Source organism: Phyllopteryx taeniolatus, chromosome 1 (genome assembly GCF_024500385.1).
Source record: "Phyllopteryx taeniolatus isolate TA_2022b chromosome 1, UOR_Ptae_1.2, whole genome shotgun sequence".
Classification (NCBI taxonomy): domain Eukaryota; kingdom Metazoa; phylum Chordata; class Actinopteri; order Syngnathiformes; family Syngnathidae; genus Phyllopteryx; species Phyllopteryx taeniolatus.
Genome location: NC_084502.1, coordinates 28,935,748 through 28,956,728, shown reverse-complemented (window position 1 = coordinate 28,956,728; position 20,981 = coordinate 28,935,748). Strand labels below are relative to the sequence as shown.

Below are 20,981 nucleotides of genomic sequence, written 5' to 3'. Positions count from 1 at the left end.
CCGCGAATTGCCAAAAGGCCGCTTGTATTTAAAAAAAACTTGTAAGTTGGGTCCCTCGTATGTCTAGGCACCGCAGAATATAAAATGGTCAATGTTTTGTGTTCAAATGTTTGTGTTTAAAAATTTTAAAAATGTAATTAAATTATATATATATATATATATATATATATATATATATATATATAGTGTGGCACGGTAGAGAACTGGTTAGCACATCTGCCTCACAGTTCTGAGGACTGGGGTTCGAATCCCGGCCCCGCCTGTGTGGAGTTTGCATGTTCTCCCCGTGCCTGCGTGGGTTTTCTCCGGGCACTCCGGTTTCCTCCCACATCCTAAAAACATGCATGAATTGGAGACAAAATTGCCCGTAGGTGTGAATGTGAGTGCAAATGGTTGTTTGTTTCTATGTGCCCTGCGATTGGCTGGCGACCAGTTCAGGCTGTACCCCGCCTCCCGCGCGAAGATAGCTGGGATAGGCTCCAGCAGCCCGCGACCCTGGTGAGGATAAGCGGTAAAGAAAATGGATGTGTGTATATAAATATAATATGATGTTGTTTTGTCAGCTATTATTCCACTGCCGATGTTATCGTTTTAGTGCCGGTATCGATGTAGTTTATGTAGGTATTGTATTAAAGTCAGCATTTTGGCATCGTGACAACACTACCCGGAACTACGTGTGACGTCGTGATGAAAAGGTCTATTTCAATGAAAAATGTTAGACAGCTTTTATTTAGACACCCGTGAACTCATAAATTGTAAAAAAAGCTTAACGTCTCACGCCTTATAAGGGGAGCCTGTCAGCTAATGTCTACCTGAGGTATAATCGACATCTTTTGCCGCAGGTCGTGCAGACCCAACTCAGAGGTCAACACGCCATCGATGTAGATGTTCCCTTGTGGCTCTGCCAGGCGAAAAAGAGCCATCACCAGGGAGCTTTTCCCGGCTCCCGTCCGACCCACGACGCCCACCTGACCAATGGAACACTCTGACTGTGAAACTTTTTCTCTTGGGGTCACATTGGTTGACACTATGGGAAATGTCTCACCTTCTCACTGGGGCAGAAGATGGCATTGATGTCCTTGAGGATAAGTGGCCCGTCGACACTATACGACAAATGCACCCGGTCAAAGGTAACCTGGCCTTGACTGGGCCAATCAAGAGGAGGGCGCGTCTTGGTTTCCCAGGGTGCTTCACACTTTAACTCGGTGTACTCCACCACTCTCTCTACAGATGTCATCTGAGGACACAACATTTGATGTTAAATTCTTACACTGACCTTGTGAAAAACAATGAATTTGCGTGTTGAACAGTATATACCATGTTCTCTAACTCGGCACTTTGCCTCACGGTCCACTGGAAGTTTCCAATCAGCGTCACAGCGTACGTCAACACCAGGCCCACCTCGCCAGCATCCAAACCTGATGGAAAATAAATAAATAAATACACACACACACGCACAAACACACACGCAGCGGTTGAAATAAGTATTTAACACGTAACCCTTTTTCTCACTAAATATAGTTCCAAAAGTGCGCTACTGACCTGAAAATTTCACCAGATGTTGGGAACAACCCAAGTAATCCATACATACAAAGAAAGTAGAACAAATAAGCTGAGAAATTAAATTGTGTGTACAAATGTGAAATGACACAGTTAAAAAGTATTGGACACATGAAGAAAGGGAGGTGCAAAAAGGCATGGAAAGCCAAGACAACACCTAAAATCTATCAATAATCAAACAGCAATCCAGCTCTTTGTCAGTGAATATCAGCTAGTTCAGTCCTAATTGATGGTCTACAAAAAGGTCTCTTTGCCAAGGTGTGAGTCAAGACATATCTCATGATGTATAAGAGCAGAGAGCTGTCTCAAAACCATCGCAAACTAATTGCTGCAAAACATAACGATGGGATTGGTTACAGGCGCATATCTAAGCTTCTGAACGTTCCAGCGAGCATGGTTGTGGCCATAATACATAAGTGGACAGTCAATCATACCACCATAAATTTGCCTCAATCAGGTGCTCCTCTCAAGATTTCTGACAGAGGAGTGCAAAGAATAATCAGAAGAGTTGTCCAAGTGTCAAGGTCCACCTGTGGAGAGCTTCAAAAAGAGCTGGTACTGTTGTCATAAGGAAAACAGTGAGGAATGTACTCCACCACCATGGCCTGGATGCACGCTCACCACGCAAGAACCCATTGCTGAAGCAAAGCAAAGCAAAGCAAATGTATTTATATAGCGCATTTTATGCACAAAGTAACTCAATGTGCTTTACATGGTTAAAAGCATTTAAAAACAAAGAAATAAACCCATCTTATAAACATTTAAAACAAAGAGAAGAAATAAAATAAAAGTACAATAAAAACAGCGTAAAGTGCAAGAAATATAATTTAAAAGTGGAAATACTCTAAAAAGCATGAGAAAAAAGAAGGATTTTTAACCTGGACTTAAAAACATTCACACCTGGGGCTGACGTCACTTTTGTTGGCAACTTATTCCATTTGTGTGCAGCATAACAGCTAAATGCTGCTTCACCATGTTTGCTTTGGACTCTGTGCTCCACTATTTGACCTGAGTCTATCAATCTCAGAGCCCTACTAGGTTTATATTCCATGAGCATTTCTTTCATGTATTCAGGACCTAAACCATTTAGTGATTTATAGACCAGTAGCAGAACTTTAAAATCTATTCTAAAGCTGACTGGAAGCCATTGTGAAGACTTTAGAATGGGAGTAATATGCTCCGACCTCTTTGTTCTGGTCAGAACCCGAGCTGCAGCATTCTGAATGCTCTTTTTGGGGAGTCCAGTCAGAAGACTATTACAATCGTCTACTTGAGATAAAAGCATGGATGTGCTTTTCCTGGTCTGCTTCTCCTGGTCTGCAAGCCTTCTCTCTGGATATGTTCTACAGATGGTAGAAGGCAGTTTTAGTAATTCATTTGATATTAAAGGGTTTTATTGTGACTTGGTCTGAGGGTAAATAAGGGTGTTTATTGCAGAAAGTATAAAATGGAAATCAGATAAGAGTGTGGGAGTGTGTTGCAGGAAATCTCCCAGGAGGGTGCATGTGGAGGCCACAAAGAACAGATGTCGGAGAAGACAATGGCTGCGGGGGGTTGCTGTAGACATGAGAAGACCGCGCCTGGAGCCAGCGGCAAATGGCCATCATTCTGCAGAGCAATGATGACGTCAGATGGGACCACGGACCAATCAGACGACAGCGATTCCATACTACCTCTTTTAAACATTGTATAAGTCGGGGGGAAGAACAGATAGCTTTGTTCAGTCTGTGGTGTCTCTGCTGAGGCTAGGATAAGCGTAGCTGCTGACCCAGAGCTCTGTAAAATGTATAGACTCCTCTGTCAGGAATAAATTGGTTGACTTTTAACACATCGTTATAATTGTAATTCCTTCATGAAAACGAACACGCATGGAACCTCGAGAGTAATAGGAGATTATAAAATTCTGGTTCCTTCAAATGGTGACCCCGACGTGATCCTGGAAGGGCATTACATAAAAAGACAGAGGAGTGGACAGGGATTCAATTGGACGAACCCGCATGGAACCTCGAGTGTAATAGGTGATTAGAAAATTCAGGTTCCTTCAATATGACTGTTGAAAGTCAGGCACGAATCTATCAGAAGACCAAGGTTTCGGATTTGGTCTTTGGTTTTTAAAGAAAGTGACTCCAGGTATTTACTAACAGCAATCCTCTTTTCATTTTTGCCAAAAACAATTATCTCACTTTTGTTGTGGTTTAATTGAAAAACTTGGCTCATCCAGTCATCTGTTTTAGACAGTGAGACACCACTGCCTCACAGTTTTAATAGGAGCGACAGCATTCATGACATTTGAGATTTTACAGGTGAAATTATGCAAAAGTTCATCAACTGTCTCAGCATTCACAGTTTGTGGCACAGCTATGGTCGCCATAAACTTAGTGGCGGTACTCTCATTTATGTACCTTTTCTTAATAGACATAGAGGTTGTCTGAACGTTTGGAAGAATCTGTAATTCAAAGAATACACAAAAAGGGTGAGAAATAGCCATATCCTTAATGTCACTTGATAGAATTTCAACATCCTTGGAGATGACCAGGTCGAAGATGTGACCTTGAGTGTGGGTTGGACTCTTAATATGTTGAGAGAAGTCAAATGTGTCTCGTATAGCAGAGAGTTGTTTAGATTTGTTTTCTGTTATTGTCAACATGAATGTTAAAGTCCCCCGTTATGACAAAATAGTTGTAGTCAGTACAAATAACTGACAGCAGTTCTGAAAAATGATCCATACATTTTCTATTGTATCTTGGAAGTCTATAAATTATTAAAACAATAACCTTTGGGTCACCTTTAACTAAAAAACAGAGATATTCAAAAGAGCTAAAATCACCCAGTATAATTTGTTTACACTGAAATAATGACTTAGAAATAACAGAAATAACCGCCTTTTTTCCCTATTCGACACTTGTTCATAAAATAAAAATTTGCTGGTGTTGCCTCATTTAAAATGGTATTACAGCTACTTTCTGTTAACCACGTTTCATTTAGTTACAAAAAGTCCAGATCAAAGGTTGTAATGATGTCATTAATCAACATTGATTTATTACCCAGTGACCTGATATTGAAAAAAAGCTAGTCTCGCAGAGATAACTGGAGACAATGGTTTGATAGATTCACATTTTATCCTCACTAGGTTTGTAGTTCTTTTTTTGTGCCATATTTCTTTGACGAAATTTCTGTCCCTTGTAATTACAGGGATGAAACATGCCTGATCTCCACACGGGTCTGACTTATTCTGGAAAAGACCCCGCATATATCAGTCAGATTCGGAGATAAGATTCTTCATGGGTGGAGGAGGGGCCCTTCGCATCTTATTGGACGGTGGTTTCAGGCGAGGGGGGATGGGAGCAGGATCTTGGCATGGTGTGGGCTGGACTCCAATATTGACAATAGCCATGGCATTTAGCCTAGTAGAGAGTGAGTTTTGCATTGGGCTTGGGTTCAACGGGGCAGGGAGGGGTGAGTGAGATTGAAAGTGGTGGCTCATCCGCTCCTCCGATTGTCTGGATGGCGTCCTTTTTTCTTGCTCTTCGCTGTAGTGACCGTCCACGGCCGCTCACTTGGGGTTGAAGCAGCCTGCAACGCAGGCCAGCCGGATTCCTCGGTAATCTGCTGGTGTTGTGACCTCCCTTTTAGATGTTGTCCCATATCTTTGGGCTTTGGTCCTAGTAAATTCCAGGGAGAACTACTGGATGATCCATTACTGTTTCCACAGTCCACACCTGTCCTCTTTGTTGAGCTAAGTGGCTGTCTGTTTGCACACTTCTGCTCACCATTTTGAGACATCGGTAGAGTGGTTTCATTCCTCAACTGTCCATTTACATCTACATACACTTCAAGAAGGTGGATTTTCGTTTCCAGGATTCATCCTCTGCAGCAGTCCGTGATGGTTCTCAGTGGAAAAGAAAGGCATCTTGTCTGCTGAGCTTGTTGCTAATAGCAGACTTGTGCTAATTAGCAGGCCATGCTCACGTAATGGTGAGAGGGTATCAGAAAATATTGGAATATGGGTCATTCCACTGAGGTGGTACACAATTTGTGACATGTAAGAAAAGTGTAAGAACTTGAAGAATTTTGTTGAAAATATGTTGAAAATTTTCTTTGAAGAATACCAGTTACATTTAGGGGTTCATGGGATAAAAACATACATAGTTTACTTAATATGACCATTATTTGACCAGTGGTCGCTTGTAACACTGACTCTAGATATGAACATGGATAGCTGTTTATTGTATGAAAACCTTGAGAATTGTTCACACAAACACTAGGTTTAGAGTAGGTTCACAAACCAATTCATGTCCAACTTGTTAATGCACCGCAAAGTATTGAGTAAAAAATGTACTTAGGGCAAATGTCGATGTGTGTAACGTTGACCAAAAATACAACATGGAAAATGAAGGACCTGAATACTAACAGGTATAAGTGAATGAATTCAGTGCATATCAGAACTTAATAGGACTCGTGAATTTTTCAATATCAGTTTCCTTACTTGGTATGACACCCTTCACAGTTAGACCATCAACAAGTTTGAACGTTGACATGTTCCATCACTTGCCATTTTTAACTTCCAATTCAATCATTTGACCAACTATGTTTATCTAATTGTTTGTACATGATAAACAATGTGAAGTCAACATTTTAGATCATAGGGAACATTAAGGTTGTCTATATTTTTATTTTTATTTAGGCATAACTATTTTACTGCTTAAACCCTAGTTCTGAAAACAATGTCTCTACACAAGTCAGTGTTAGTAAACGATAATACAGCCATTTAGACCTGTGCGTAATTTTGACACTAGCAGTCTTTGCCAGTGCCCATGTCATGTTAAAAGCACCAGTAACAATCCACAGTGCACCACACAACATCGACATTTTTATCAACAAAGTGAATCATATGTTTTGATCAAAGATAGTTAAAAACGTTTGACAGGAGGCCTTGATAATCGGAACCGAATCCAAGTTTAATAATAAGGATTGAAGTATGCGCGTAATCTTGACCACATCCTCAACACTGCTGTGATCCTTTCTCCTTCAACGAATCAAACAAGAAACCATCTATTTCTATACAAACTCGCTTTTCATCATTGCTAATAACTTGACCGTTTGAGATCGACGCTTGTAACATTTTGACATCATTTTCTTGACAAAACTCACCAGGTTCTACCGGTATATTATTTTATATCTACATGTTGATACCTGATTACTGGCGATACTGTTGTGTGTTAATATTTGATGCCTTTTAATGTATTTTGCCGTTAATAATTACTCGTAACATTTCACCACATCCGTGGAATGATCCGTATGGTAACAACTGACCGTATCAACAAAAAAAAGTACAGTCCCACAGGTTCAAAAATATCCAGGAGTCGCTGCTTCAAATTTTTTTTAGAAGAAAAACAAGCTTATCAGCAAGAAACAATGTAAACAGAGGCGAAGCAAGCAGAGCGAGCAAAAAAGCGTCTGCACTGTACGAGAGCGAGAGTAAGTAAAAGAAAAACATGTCACAACTCATTTCAAGTTTGCTGAACAACATCAGAATCAGAATCATCTTTATTTGCCAAGTATGTCCAAAAAATGCGGTAATTAGAGCCGCTCTAGTACGACAACAGACAGTCAATTGACAGAACACTTTTGAGACATAAAGACATCGAGAAAAACAGTCACTGAGCAATAAAGGGTTGCTAGTCATCTGCCGGTACATTTCTTTTTCTTTTTTTTTTGACAATTGTGCAAAAAGATGCAGAGTCCTCTTGCACTTACAGCAGTTCGAATGACTAATATTGCAATGGCCATTGTGCAAAGGGCGCCGAGACTTCAAGCGAGTAGTGCGATAGTGTGGGACAATGTTGATTGTGCAAATGTTGCAGATACTCCTCAGTCAATGTGCAAATGGAGCAGATGCTACTCTGGCGTGAGTGGCCAGTATTGGTCAACAACAGATATGCAAATAGTGCATTTGGACAAGCCAGTTAAATACTGGGAGAATATAGTCTGGTCTGATGAGACCAAAATTGAATTGTTTGGATGCCATAATGCACACCACGTTTGGAGGAGAAATGGCACTGCACATCACCCTAAAAACACCATACCAATAGTGAAGTTCGGAGGTGGGAACATGATGGCGTGGGCCTGCTTTCAGCAAATGGTACTGGTAAACTTCAGATTACTGAAGGAAGGATGAATGGGCAAATGTACCAGACATTCTTGACAAAAATGTGCTGCCATCTACGAGGATGATGGAAATGAAACGAGGGTGGACATTTCAGCAGGATAATGATCCAAAACATACTGCCAAGGAAACTCACAATTGGTTTCAAAGAAAACAATAAAGCTGCTAGAATGGACCAGCCAATGACCTGACTTGAATCCGATCGAAAATCCATGGAAAGAACTGAAAATCAAGGTCCATAAAAGCAGCCCACGGAACCTTCAAGATTTGAAGACTGCTTGTGTGGAGGAGTGGGCCAAAATCATACCAGAGCAATGCATGCGACTAGTTTCTCCATACAGGAGGCATCCTGAAGGAGTCATGGCAAAAAAAGGCTTTTTTACAAAGTATTAAATCAATATCAGTTGGCGTGTTCAATACTTTTCCCTGTGTCATTTCACATTATTACACACACTTAATTTCTGATCTTATTAGTTCTACTTTCTCTGTATGTATGGATAACTAGGGTTTTTCCCAAAATCTGGTGAAATTTTCATGTCATATAGTAATATATAGTAATATATAGTTGTTCATTATTAAGTGAATGTCTCATTTTCTTTTGTGTATTCATAATTGCTCTTTAACCAAACAAAAATATATTTTATCCTAATACTTGATTATTCCTATAGAATTGTCAGTAGAATAATCGATTACCAATTGCAGCACTACTGGATGCAAATTCTTATTTGTGACAGGTCTGTTTCATGTCACTTCAGAAATAAAGTGAGAAAAAGTAAGTCATAGCATAGCATTTTCATAGATTAAGTGAAAACCTACTATGAATTGGTTTTGAAGGTGCAATAAACTAAGCCCCCCCCCTTGACGGCTGGTTTTGAAGGTGCAAGAATTTTTATCAGCCCCCTAGTTTTCTTATAAAGGTTTAATGCACTTGTTTGTCAAATTTGTTTTGATAAATAAATATGGATTTTAAAATATATTAAATACATAAATCCAGTATATAATATATACATATTAATTAAACATATATATATTAAGATATATTTTTATTTTGCTGGTAAAATAACTCGAAAGGACTCACAACTCAAAGTGTAGGACTTGGGACTTGACTCAGGACTTGCATGTCTCGACTTGAGACTTTTGGTTCGGGACTTGAGGGCAAAGACTTGAGACTTACAGGTGACTTGCAAAGCAATGACTTGTTCCCACCTCTGCCTGTGAGTATTGTTATATTGTCTTTCTACATGTGTCGATGCACCGTCTGTGTTCGAATATCATTTGCTTGAAGCGTTATAACACTGCCACATTGATACTATAATCCGGCTATGCCGTTTTGCATTGTTTGTTACCATTAAGCTAAGCTGATTTTCCTAAGGCAAAGCTATGTGGTTGTTTGAAATTCACAAGATGTAATTATCTTTGTTTTGTTTAGTTTGACAGTTACCTTCAACTTGGAGTGGCATTTAACAAGTTGAAGCCTCGTTTTCAAAACATTGTACACTATCTGCTGAATTGCTGCTTGTTGTGGAGTTGAGTTCACTGCCACCATACGATGCTCGTAAATCAAATTTTTGCTCTCAAGCCAAAGCAAAAAAAAACAAACAAAAAAAAACAAACATCCAAATGACGGCTCATATCTCGAAAAACTTCTAAGTCAAGTCACTTGCATATCAAGGCACCACTGTACTTGACACTGGTCAGACAAGACAGTATTTGAACATCCTCACCATCTCTGAGTAAAATGCACCCAAATGTTGCTACGGTGATAAAGACGGAGCAAATGCTGTCCAGGCGGAGGGCAAACCAGCGGGATGTCATCAGGAAGAGAAACCACGCTTCTGAGATCAACGACAACACTTAATCGAAACACAGTCACCATCTCATGCGTTAAAACACACACACAAGAGAAGAACCTGAGTGCCGGTTCTGGTGTGAGTCAAAGGCTTTCGTTAACCTCTCCTCTCCTCCAAAGGCTCGGATGCTGCACAGGCCCTGGAGGGATGATGAAAGATGGGAGAAGACCGGACTGCGTGCTGTAAGGAAAGACGGAGCATGTCACGGACTGCCGTGGCGGCTGGCACGGTTTACAACTCGCTTTAATGCCTTCATGTACTTATGGACTCCAGACGTTTGATATCTCGTGACGTGGAGAGATAGTAACGCCGCAGGTACAGGAAGATGAAGAGCAGGGGAGCGATGGAGACCAAGAGGAGAGGGATGATAGAGGCCGCAATGACCAGAACGCCCACGTTCTGCAAAAAAAGCTACGACAACCCCATATTTTCATCAAACCTCTACAAAAATATTATGAGCTCTGCCAGTGATTCCCAACCACTGTACCTCTCAGATCATCAGGTGTGCCACGGGAAATTATCCAATTTCACTTAATTGCTCTGAAACTTTATATTTATGTACAATAAGTGAATGATCTATGATCATGTATCGGTGCCAGTGATGTGTATTGACAGCTGCAACAACTAAATGCTTTTCCACTATGGCAGAAGGTAAAATAGATCTGTGTATCCACTTGTTGCCGTTCATGCAACAGAATATGAACAAAGTGTTCAATTTAACAGGTACAGATTTGAAGTTGACTGTGTCTTGGCTCAGTAAAGGTTGGGAAACACTGGCCTAACCTGATGACTCCTCACTTGATAGAAATCCACAAAGGTGAGTGGTAACAGGGAGTCCATCTGGCTGATATCCTTGGAAAAGCGGTTGAGGATTCTTCCTAGCGTGCGGAGAAACAAGCAAAATTATGGAGCAGCTTGGAGCTGAAACAATAACATGATGATTCTGAGTGGCACCTCCTGTCTTACATGACATGAGCCATCAACATGCTACGTGCTTCACCTTGAAAGATTACATTTAAAATAATTAAGACATGGCGTCAAGGTTTCACCTATGGGGTTGACGTCAAAGAAGTGGACTTGGGTGCGGAGGACAGCGTTGAACATGCGGTTGTGCAGTGTCTGAGTGGATTTTACTAGCCCGTGAAAAATCACTAAACACCTGGCAAAGCCAAAGACCACGGCGGCAGCAGTCAAACCTGCAGAACAAAGAAAGTAGGGATGAGAATCGATAAGAATTTAGCGTTTTGGATTTCATTATCAATACTGCTGAAGAAGTGGATGAAGTAATTCTAATGAATTTATCATTATTTATATGAATACAAAAATGTTTCTGCATCGTGCTGTGCACTATGGACAAAATGTTATAATCCCAATAATGATACATTTCCCAATAAAGTATTTTTCCTCAAAATGACATGAAATTGATGCATTTTTTTCCTCTTTTCTCCATTTATTTATAAAACACATTGTATACAGGAAAACAATTTAAAGGATAAAAGATTTTTTTTTCAATCTATTAATTGATTCACGCTCAATCCAACTGTTACACTAATGTAACATGTGAATTAAGCATGGGTTGATTGGTCATGCCTGGAGAGTGAGGCACAAGGATGACATAATAGACAGGCAACTGTTGTTGCTACATTACTGTAGCAACAATGTTAACCCAATACCCCACAGATAAAAAATTATTATATAAATGATAGAGGGGTTATATCGTATGTTACACATTTTGATATTGCGTAGCTCTATTTGTGCATATTGGAAGCGTCCCCCTCCCCCGTTTTGACAAAATAAAAGCTTTCCAAGTGTTGCAAGTAGCCCCTCTATTATATTTTTGTGTGAACTATAGCCAAACTAAGGAGTGCTTCTGCCTTGACTTCAGAACCAAAATTGACCTCTCGCATGTGACGTCATTGTGATTTAAGAGGAATCGATAGAGGGAATCGTTAGGCAAGCAGACAAACAATTCCCAAGAATCTAATTACTGGGAACAATGTCCATTCCTGCAATTTTAACTTACACCACTCGCAAAACGTTAGGGATATTCGCTTTGGGATGGAATTTCAGGAGGAACATAAAATGCATTATAACCTTTACAGTTGAATTCGATTTGACCTTATCTAAACTTTTGAATGGAGATGTCCAGCTGTTCAGTGATTCGGTACGCTCTGCACAACTTGTTGTTCTCTAACAAGGAGCAGAACGGCAAAATTCCAATGTTTGACCCATGGATGGACCATTTTCTGGTTCACTCAGAATTGGTATTTCACTCATTCACCGACAGCGGTTTTCAGAGCAGCCAAACCAATACTGGCAGCCGTTTTAAAGCATTTTGACCATGATTTTATATATACAAAATCTACCAAAAGAAAGCATAGACTCTCTTCTTTCACCAAGAAAAAAACCCTTAAAACTATCTTTTGTTTAGCTGCTTTTACATGGCCACCGGTCATCCTTGTCATTCCTCCAAGATCGGCGTCATACTTCCGCCAACTACCGCAGCACATACTTTGCTAATACTTTAAATATACACACTCTATTTGAGTGTAAAATGCCTAAACTTATCCAACTTCCAACCTGTGGCCATTTTATTCCTCATAATCTCTCAATCTTTCCTCAAAATTTGGGTTGATCTAAAATCTAAAGTTCTGCATCGCTGCCATCTACTGGGATCTGTTCGGCAGTACAGTTGTTTACAAGCTTGAAATCCACAGATGAGCAGCATCGGACCCTGCCCCATCCTCCCTGTTGAAGTTGAAAAACATAATTGATGTGCATGAGTCAACAGTGGATGAGTTAAACAGCTCTCTTTATCATGCTGTTGACATTTTGACATCATGAGACCAAGATGACCCCTCCTGGAAGCCGTCTCCTTATCGTGGTGGAGGGTTTTGTGTGTCCCAATGATCCTAGGAGCTAAGTTGTCTGGGCCTTCACGCCCCTGGTAGGGTCACCCATGGCAAACAGGTCCTAGGTGAGGGACCAGACAAAGCACGGCTAAAAGACCCCTATGATGAAAACTATTAATGTATCTAAGTTTCTCTTGCCCGGAGGTGGGTCACCGGGGCTCCCCTCTGGAGCCAGGCCTGGAGATGAGGCTCGAAGGCGAGCACCTGGTGGCCGGGCATGCACCCATGGGGCCTGGCCGGGCACAGCCCGAAAGGGTAACGTGGGTCCCCCTTCCCATGGGCTCACCACCTGTGGGAGGGGCCATAGGGGCCGGGTGCAGTGTGAGCTGGGCGGTGGCCGAAGGCAGGGACCTTGGCGATCCGATCCTCGGCTACAGAAGCTGGCTCTAGGGACGTGGAATGTCACCTCTCTGGCAGGGAAGGAGTCTGAGCTGGTGTGTGAGGTCGAGAAGTTCCGACTAGATATAGTCGGACTCGCCTCCACACACAGTTTGGGCTCTGGTACCAGTCCTCTCGAGAGGGGTTGGACTCTCTTCCACTCTGGAGTTGCCCACGGTGAGAGGCGCCAATTAGGTGTGGGTATACTTATTGCCCTGTACATTGGGGTTAACCCTGGTGGACGAGAGGGTAGCCTCCCTCCGCCTTCGGGTCGGGGGGATGGGTCCTGACTGTTGTTTCTGCCTATGCACCAAACAGCAGTTCAGAGTACCCACCCTTTTTGGAGTCCTTGGAGGGGGTGCTGGAGAGCGCTCCCGCTGGGGACTCCATCGTTCTGCTGGGGGACTTCAATGCTCACGTGGGCAATGACAGTGAGACCTGGCATTGGGAAGAACGGTCCCCCCGATCAGAACCCAAGCTGTGTTCTGTTATTGGACTTCTGTGCTCATCACGGATTGTCCATAACGAACACCATGTTCAAGCATAAGGGTGTCCACACATGCAATTGGCACCAGGACACCCTAGGCCACAGTTCGATGATCGACTTTGTGGTCGTGTCATCGGACTTGCGGCCACATGTCTTGGACACTCGGGTGAAGAGAGGGGTGGAGCTGTCAACTGATCACCACCTGTTGGTGAGTTGGCCCCGATGGTGGGGGAAGATGCTGGTCCGACGTGGCAGGCCCAAACATATTGTGAGGGTCTGCAGGGAACGTCTGGCAGAATCCCCTGTCAGAAGGAGTTTCAACTCCTCCGACAGAACTTTGCTCATGTTCCGGGGGAGGCGGGGGACATCGAGTCCGAGTAGACCATGCTCCGTGCCTCCATTGCTGAGGCGGCCGCCCGGAGTTGTGGCCGTAACGTGGTCGGTGGTTGTCGTGGCGGCAATCCCCAAACCCATTGGTGGACACCAACGGTGAGGAATGCCGTCAAGCTGAAGAAGGAGTCCTATCGGGCCTATCGGGTATGGGAGGAGTTCGGTGAGGCCATGGAGAAAGACGTTCCGCCGGCTTCGAGGAAATTCTGGTCCGCCATCCGGCATCTCAGGAGGGGGAAGCAGTGCACCATCAACACTGTGCATCGTGGGGATGGGGCGCTGCTGACCTCTACTTGGGACATTGTGAGCCAGTGGGAAGAATACTTTGAAGACCTCCACAATTCCACCAACACGCCATCCCATGAGGGAGCAGAGTGTGGGTTCTCTGAGGCAGGCTCTCCTATCTCTGGGGTTGAGGTCACCGAGGTGGTTAAAAAGCTCCTCGGTGGCAAGGCCTCGGGGGTGGATGAGATTTGCCCGGAGTTCCTAAAGGCTCTGGATGTTGTGGGGCCGTCCTGGTTGACACGCCTCTGCAACATCATGTGAACATCGGCGACAGTGCCTCTGGATTGGCAGACTGGGGTTGGTGGTTCCCCTTTTTAAGAAGGGGGACCGGAGGGTGTGTTCCAACTACAGGGTGTGTTCCAACTACAGGGGGATCACATTCCTCAGCCTCCCTGGTAAGGTCTGCTGGAGAGGAGGGTCCGTCAGGAAGTCGAATCTCAGATTCAGGAGGAGCAGTGTGGTTTTCGTCCTGGCCGTGGAACAGTGGACCAGCTCTACACCCTCGGCAGGGTCCTCGAGGGTGGATGGCAGTTCGCCCAACCAGTCTACATGTGTTTTGTGAACTTGGAGAAGGCGTTCGACCGTGTCCCTCGGGGAGTCCTGTGGGGGGTGCGGGAGTATGGGGTATCGAACACCCTGATACGGACTGACCGGAGTCAGAGTTTGGTCCGTAATCCGGCAGTAAGTCGGACTCGTTTCCGGTGAGGGTTGGACTCCGCCAAGTCTGCCCTTTGTTACCGATTCTGTTCATAACTTTTATGGACAGAATTTCAAGGTGCAGCCAAGGTGTAGAGGGGGTCCGGTTTGGTGGCCTCAGTATTGCATCTCAGCTTTTTGCAGATGATGTGGTTCTGTTGGCTTCATCAAGCCGTGACCTCGAACTCTCACTGGAGCAGTTCACAGCTGAGTGTGAAGCGGCTGGCATGAGAATCAGCACCTCCAAATCTGGGACCATGGTCCTCAGTCGGAAAAGGGTGACGTGCCCTCTCCAGGTCGGTGATGAGATCCTGGCCCAAGTGGAGGAGTTCAAGTATCTTGGGGTCTTGTTCACGAGTGAGGGAAGAATGGAACGGGAGATCAACAGGTAAAGAAGGAGCTAAGCCGAAAGGTGACGCTCTCGATTTACCGGTCGATCTACGTTCCTACCCTCACCTATGGTCACGAGCTGTAAGTCGTGATCGATTGAACAATATCCCGGATACAAGTGGCCGAAATGAGTTTCCTCCGCAGGGTGTCCGGGCTCTCCCTTAGAGATAGGATGAGAAGCTCGGTCATCCGGGAGGATCTCAGAGTAGAGCCGCTGCTCCTCCACATCGAGAGGAGCCAGATGAGGTGGCTGGGGCATCTGATTCGGATACCCTCCCGGACGCCTCCCTGGTGAGGTGTTCCGGGCATGTCCCACTGGGAGGAGACCCCGGGGACGACCCAGGACACGCTGGAGAGACTACCTCCTTTGTTTGGCCTGGGAACGCCTCGAGATCCCCCCGGAAGAGCTGGATGAAGTGGCTGGGGAGAGGGAAGTCTGGGCGTCCTTGCTAAAGCTACTGCCCCCGCAACCCGACCTCAGATAAGCGGTAGAAAATGGATGGATGGATGAGCTTAGAGTGTCATCAGCAGGTTGTAACAGGGATAGACTGGAAGAGTCACAAAAAAGCATAGAAGTGGCCGTTGTTGGAATTTTTCATGGATCACACACCTGTTGTGAATTTTGCCTCTAAGCTCTTTGTTTGAGAACAGCAAGTACTGAAACGTGAACAGTTGAACATGTGCATTCAAAAGTTTAGATAAAATCAATTAAGTTCACCTGTAAAGGTTACAGTGCATTTTCGGATCCTGAAATTTTGCCTCAAAGCCAAATAGCCCTAACCTTTTGTAAATTGTGTCTAACCCATAAAAAATTGGAGATACTTTTTCCAACACAAAGAGAAAACAAGAATTTTTGCACTGACCAGAGTAAATGCCCAGATAAAACGGAAGATTTGTGCCTTGGTATAAGGCAGACGACTGATTGGTGCTTTTCTCAACAATCACAACCGTGCTGGTGTTGTTGAGCTCATCTTTGGCCCTGTTGTCAACAATATCAACACAAAGTAACATGTGATTTAGTTTGTGTATGTGTGTGTAGACGCCAGGCCATTGACTCACCAGAACACCAGCCACCAGTCCTGCAGAATATATGCAGCCTAGAAAGAACGACAAAGACCCACTAGGTGAACAATTGTGAATTCCGGGCTTATGGTGATGCTACAAACTGCTTAGTTTCTTCTGAGCAGTACAGTTCAATTTAGTTTGTTTTGTAATTTTCTTGTATTTGCAGTTTTGGAAACCGGCATGCTGGAGCCATGCTGCAGCTGCATTCCATCGAATCATAAAAATATTTTATAGTTTAAACCTTTAAAATACCTTTCCCACATGACATAGCCACATTGAAAGTAATTGAACTCATTCACTGCCAGCCTTCACAGTTAACATGGATATTTGACTTCTAAAGCCGTCAATGGCAGTGAATGTGTTAAACATACTTCTTAAACATTTATTTCAATGCAAAAAATGTATATCGTTGACAGAAAAATCTGCGATATAGCAAGGATTAATGTATTCCAGTATCTACTCCACTCCGTTTCATGCCTCACACTTATCTAATACATATCAGTATGGTTAAATTGTAAGGATATCACATTAACTGATCAGTACAACTGCAATAGCTGCATGAGCTCTGTAAATAGTGTGGCATCATTATAGCAGGCGGCACCGTGGCTAACTGGTTAGCACGTCTGGCCTGTGTGGAGTTTGCATGTTCTACCCGTGCCTGCGTGGGTTTCCTCCGGGCACTCCGGTTCCCTCCCACATCCCAAAAAACATGTGTGGTAGGTTGATTGAAGACTCTAAATTGCCCGTAGGTGCGAATGGTTGTTTGTTTCTATGTGCCCTGCGATTGGCTGGCGACGAGTTCAGGGTGTACCCCGCCTCTCGCCCGAAGATAGCTGCGGTAGGCTCCAGCACGCCCTTATCCTTGTGAGGATAAGCAGTGAAGACAATGGATGGATGGATCATTACAGCATTAACTCGCCAGTGACTTCAACAAAGAAGAAAAATGTGGGTGTTTTAGGTTTTTTTTCGACTAAACCATTAGATGGAGACAATATAATTAAACTGTATGTACTATATATTTTGTTCGACTTCCTCAGAGGTTCTCACTCACCTCAGCAATGACACTGAGGAGCAGAATAGCCAGTAAGATCAGAGGATGACAGTGGGCAGTAAAATACTTGACATAAATGTCCTTGCTGACATTTCCTTCAGCACGGGCCTCCTCCTGAGCTGTGTGTGCACTCTCGACCTGTAAACAAAAAACAAAAAAAGAAAAAAGCCATCACAGTCAAGTTGCTTGTGGTTATATTACTTAAAAATAAATAAATAAATAAATAAAATAAAAATAAAACGCAATGACCGAGTTGGGTCTGTCTTTGCTTTAAGTTACTTCTTGTTAAAAGAGGTTTGCTGACACTCTTTTCAAGTGCTGGATAATTGTTATGATTTGGAATTTGATATTTGAATTTGAAATCTGGACAAATACAGTTAACCCCCATTATTCACCGGGGATGGGACCAAGTCAACAAAGAATCATCATCAAAGTATCAACATGACATGTACAGTCATGAATCCATGTTACATACTGTAAATGACTGTATTCAGTAGTTAAACTATTTAACGCACACAAACCACCTCCAGAAGAGACTCATCAATACTATTGGCTAGGAGACAAGCCTAAATAACACACTCGTACAAACTGACATAACATCACACATTGGCAAACAGATATTGAGTCATTCGGTCATTAAAGCCACATTTTGGCATTTACACACAATAATAAATGCCAGTGAAAAAGGCAAATTGTAACTGCAAAGTTAGCTATTAATAGCTGCACCACTTTGAGTGTTCCATCACACAAGGTGAATTCAAGGATGACCAACAGAACAGAACAGAACACAAAATGAAAAAAAAACACCATCAACCATCAATCTAAACGTTGCCACAAGATGGTGCCAAAGTAATGTTAGCAAAGTAAGTTCCCCCACCACTCCCCCACCAAAAAAAACTAATAATCTGAAAATAGACAAATTTGCAAACGCCAAAATGTGAATATGCGGGGGTTGACCGATGCAAAATATGGGGTTCTGCTGCTTACGGGAAGCAGGTCAGGAACACTGCTCTCTGGTGGGAGGAGTGTGCTGTGTGCGTAGAGTGAACTGCTTGAGTGATTGGTCCTCTTGCTAGAGAGTGACTCCTTGTCACAGTTGGCTGACAGATATTGATGCTCCTGTTCCTCCTGACTTTTTAGCAGGAAGCCAACATCAAGGCCGGAGCTCTGCAACTCGCTGTAGGTACCCTGGGCCATGATACGACCCTTGGAGAAAGTAAGAAATAAACAAAAACAGTCAGCGGCAACCAAAAAGTCCCTGCCAAAAAATGTGTATCAAACCTGTCCAGCTGGCCTAAGGGCATTCATAAACAAGGAAAGTAAATGAAAATGTACTTATGTCATGCTCATTGTGCTTCTTTTAATTGAAAGTGAAAGTGTAACTTTTATGTACAGTGTTTCGGCCCGCATATGCAAGTGCTAAATAAATAAAGAATAAAAATCAATACCCCTCCTGGAGCCGTCACCTTATCGTGGTAGAGGGATTTGTGTGTCCCACTGATCCTAGGAGCTAAGTTGTCTGGGGCTTCACGCCTCTGGTAGGGTCACTCATGGCAAACAGGTCCTAGGTGAGGAACCAGATAAAGCACACTCAAAGACCCCTTATGATGAGTAAATATACTGGACCTCGTTTTCCGTTGCCCAGACATGGGTCACCGGGGCCCACCTCTGGAGCCATGTCCGGAGGTTGGGGATGATGGCGAGCGCCTGGTGGCCAGGCCTGCACCCATTGGGCCCAGCCGGAAAAGACAACGTGGGTCCCCCTCCCATGGGCTCATCACCTGTGGGAGGAGCCAAGGAGGTCAGGTGCAGTGTGAGCTGGGCGGTGGCCAAAGTTGGGGACCGTTGCGGGAACGTCACCTCTCTGGCAGGGAAAGAGCCTGAGCGAGGTCAAGAAATTCCGACTGGATATAGTCGTGATCGCCTTGACACAGAGCTTGGGCTCAGGTGTGAGTCTTCTCAAGAGGGGTTGGACTCTCTTCCACTCTGAAGTTTCCCACGGTGAGAGGCGCCAAGCAGGTGTGGGTATATTTATTGCCCCCCGGCTCGGCGCCTGTACATTGGGGTTAACCCTGGTGGACGAGAGGGTAGCCTCCCTCCACCTTCAGGTGGGGGGACGGGTCCTGACTGCTTTCTGTGCCTATGCACCAAACAGCAGCTCAGAGTACCCACTCTTCTTGGAGTCCTTGGAGGAGGTGCTGGACAGCGCCACTGCTGGGGACTCCCTCCTTCTGCTGGGGCACTTCAAAGCTCACGCGGGCAATGACAGTGAGACCTGGAAGTGCGTGATTGGGAAGAACAGTCCCCCCCCCCCCCCGACCAGATCCCGGGGGGTTCTGTTATTGGACTTCTGTTCTCGTCATGGATTGTCCAGAACGAACATTTGTTCAGACATAAGGGTGTCCATACGTGCACTTGGCAACAGGACACCCTAGGCCGTAGTTCGATGATCGACTTTGTGGTCGTGTCATCGGACTTGCGGCCGCATGTCTTGGACACTCGGGTGAAGAGAGGGGCGAAGCTGTCAACTGATCACCACCTGGTGGTAGTCGGCTCCCATGGTGGGGGAAGATGCCTGTCCGACCTGGCAGACCCAAACGTAATGTGAGGGTCTGCTGGGAACGTCTGGCACAGTCCCTTGTCAGAAGGAGTTTCAAATCCCACCACCAGCAGAACTTCGTCCACGTCCCAGAGCAGGCGGGGGTCAGTGAGTCCGAGTGGACCATGTTCCGCACCTCCATTGTCATGGCGGACAACCGATGCTGTGGCCCTAAAGTGGTTGGTGCCTGTCGTAGCGGCAATCCCTGAACCTATCGGTGGACACCGGTGGTAAGGGCTAGATAGGACTCATTCAGCTTGACAGCATTCAAGCTGAATGAGTCCTATCTGGCTAGGGTGAGAAGCTCGGTCATCTGGGAGGGGCTCAGAGTCGAGACAGTGCTCCTCCGCATCGAGAGGAGCCAGATGAGGTGGGATGCCACCCGGACGCCTCCCCACATATTCCCCCGCAAAAAAAGAAAAACAAAAAAGACAACAATTGAAATAAAATTGCAAAAAAAAAAATTATCCAAAAATGGTTGAATTTGCGGATGCCGAATATGCGGGGGTCCAATGTACAGAGGTTTTAGTGGATCTCTGTATATTGCGCAAATGTACAGGGATTCATGGAGAGGGTTGCAATTATTTTCGCAATTTTCAAAGTAAGTTTGAATGGGACTTTTTGGGTATTTTTGAAATGGGGTTTTGAATGGGTTGAGTTGGGTGAGTAATATTTAACTCAACATTTATGTTTTTTTTTGTTCTTCAATAAATAATTGATTGTTCATTCAAATATTTAACAGTTGTTAAAGTCCTACTTACAAATAGGTTTATTTAAATGTCATGCTTTTTAATTGTATTATTTTGCATGGATGCCTGCTTATGACACAACATAATGTTTATATTTTTGCATGAATACGATATCCTTTAATAATTCCCTAGCTTAACTTCCAATGGAAATTTACCGTAAACCTTCATAAAATGTAACAGAAACGTACCACTTCTACGCAACACTCTTCATGACACTCAAATTTGTGACACCAACCTCCTTGATCACCACTATGTGATCAACTGTCCACAGATTCTGAAGTTGATGAGTAACCAGGATGCGACACTTGTTCTTCAACAGACCACAGATGCACCTGAGGAATTGACAAAAATACTCTTCAACAGGACTGACAAAGGGGAAAGACACAGCAGTCATGAGCAGACA

General features: G+C 43.9%; 1 protein-coding gene across 9 annotated transcripts in view; it reads right to left on the bottom strand.

The window, feature by feature from the left end:
• The window catches only part of LOC133484110 (ATP-binding cassette sub-family C member 4-like), an 83,427-nt gene that overhangs the window by 7,934 nt on the left and 54,512 nt on the right, over positions 1 to 20,981 (bottom strand). For 8 of the 9 annotated variants that reach the window (XR_009790292.1, XR_009790289.1, XM_061786237.1 and 5 more), the window contains 13 exons: positions 20,814 to 20,910; positions 18,218 to 18,436; positions 17,231 to 17,368; positions 16,174 to 16,211; positions 15,978 to 16,093; positions 10,626 to 10,772; positions 10,375 to 10,454; positions 9,837 to 9,987; positions 9,637 to 9,756; positions 9,451 to 9,561; positions 1,318 to 1,418; positions 1,046 to 1,237; positions 813 to 968 (listed from right to left, as the gene is read on the bottom strand). Coding sequence is in view for 7 of the 9 variants with exons in the window: in XM_061786237.1 (XP_061642221.1) it covers positions 813 to 968; positions 1,046 to 1,237; positions 1,318 to 1,418; positions 9,451 to 9,561; positions 9,637 to 9,756; positions 9,837 to 9,987; positions 10,375 to 10,454; positions 10,626 to 10,772; positions 15,978 to 16,093; positions 16,174 to 16,211; positions 17,231 to 17,368; positions 18,218 to 18,436; positions 20,814 to 20,910 (1,666 nt within the window). In the remaining 2 variants the exon portion in view is untranslated. The remainder of the gene's footprint in view (positions 1 to 812; positions 969 to 1,045; positions 1,238 to 1,317; positions 1,419 to 9,450; positions 9,562 to 9,636; positions 9,757 to 9,836; positions 9,988 to 10,374; positions 10,455 to 10,625; positions 10,773 to 15,977; positions 16,094 to 16,173; positions 16,212 to 17,230; positions 17,369 to 18,217; positions 18,437 to 20,813; positions 20,911 to 20,981) is intronic. The other variant, XM_061786268.1, reaches the window with a different exon arrangement.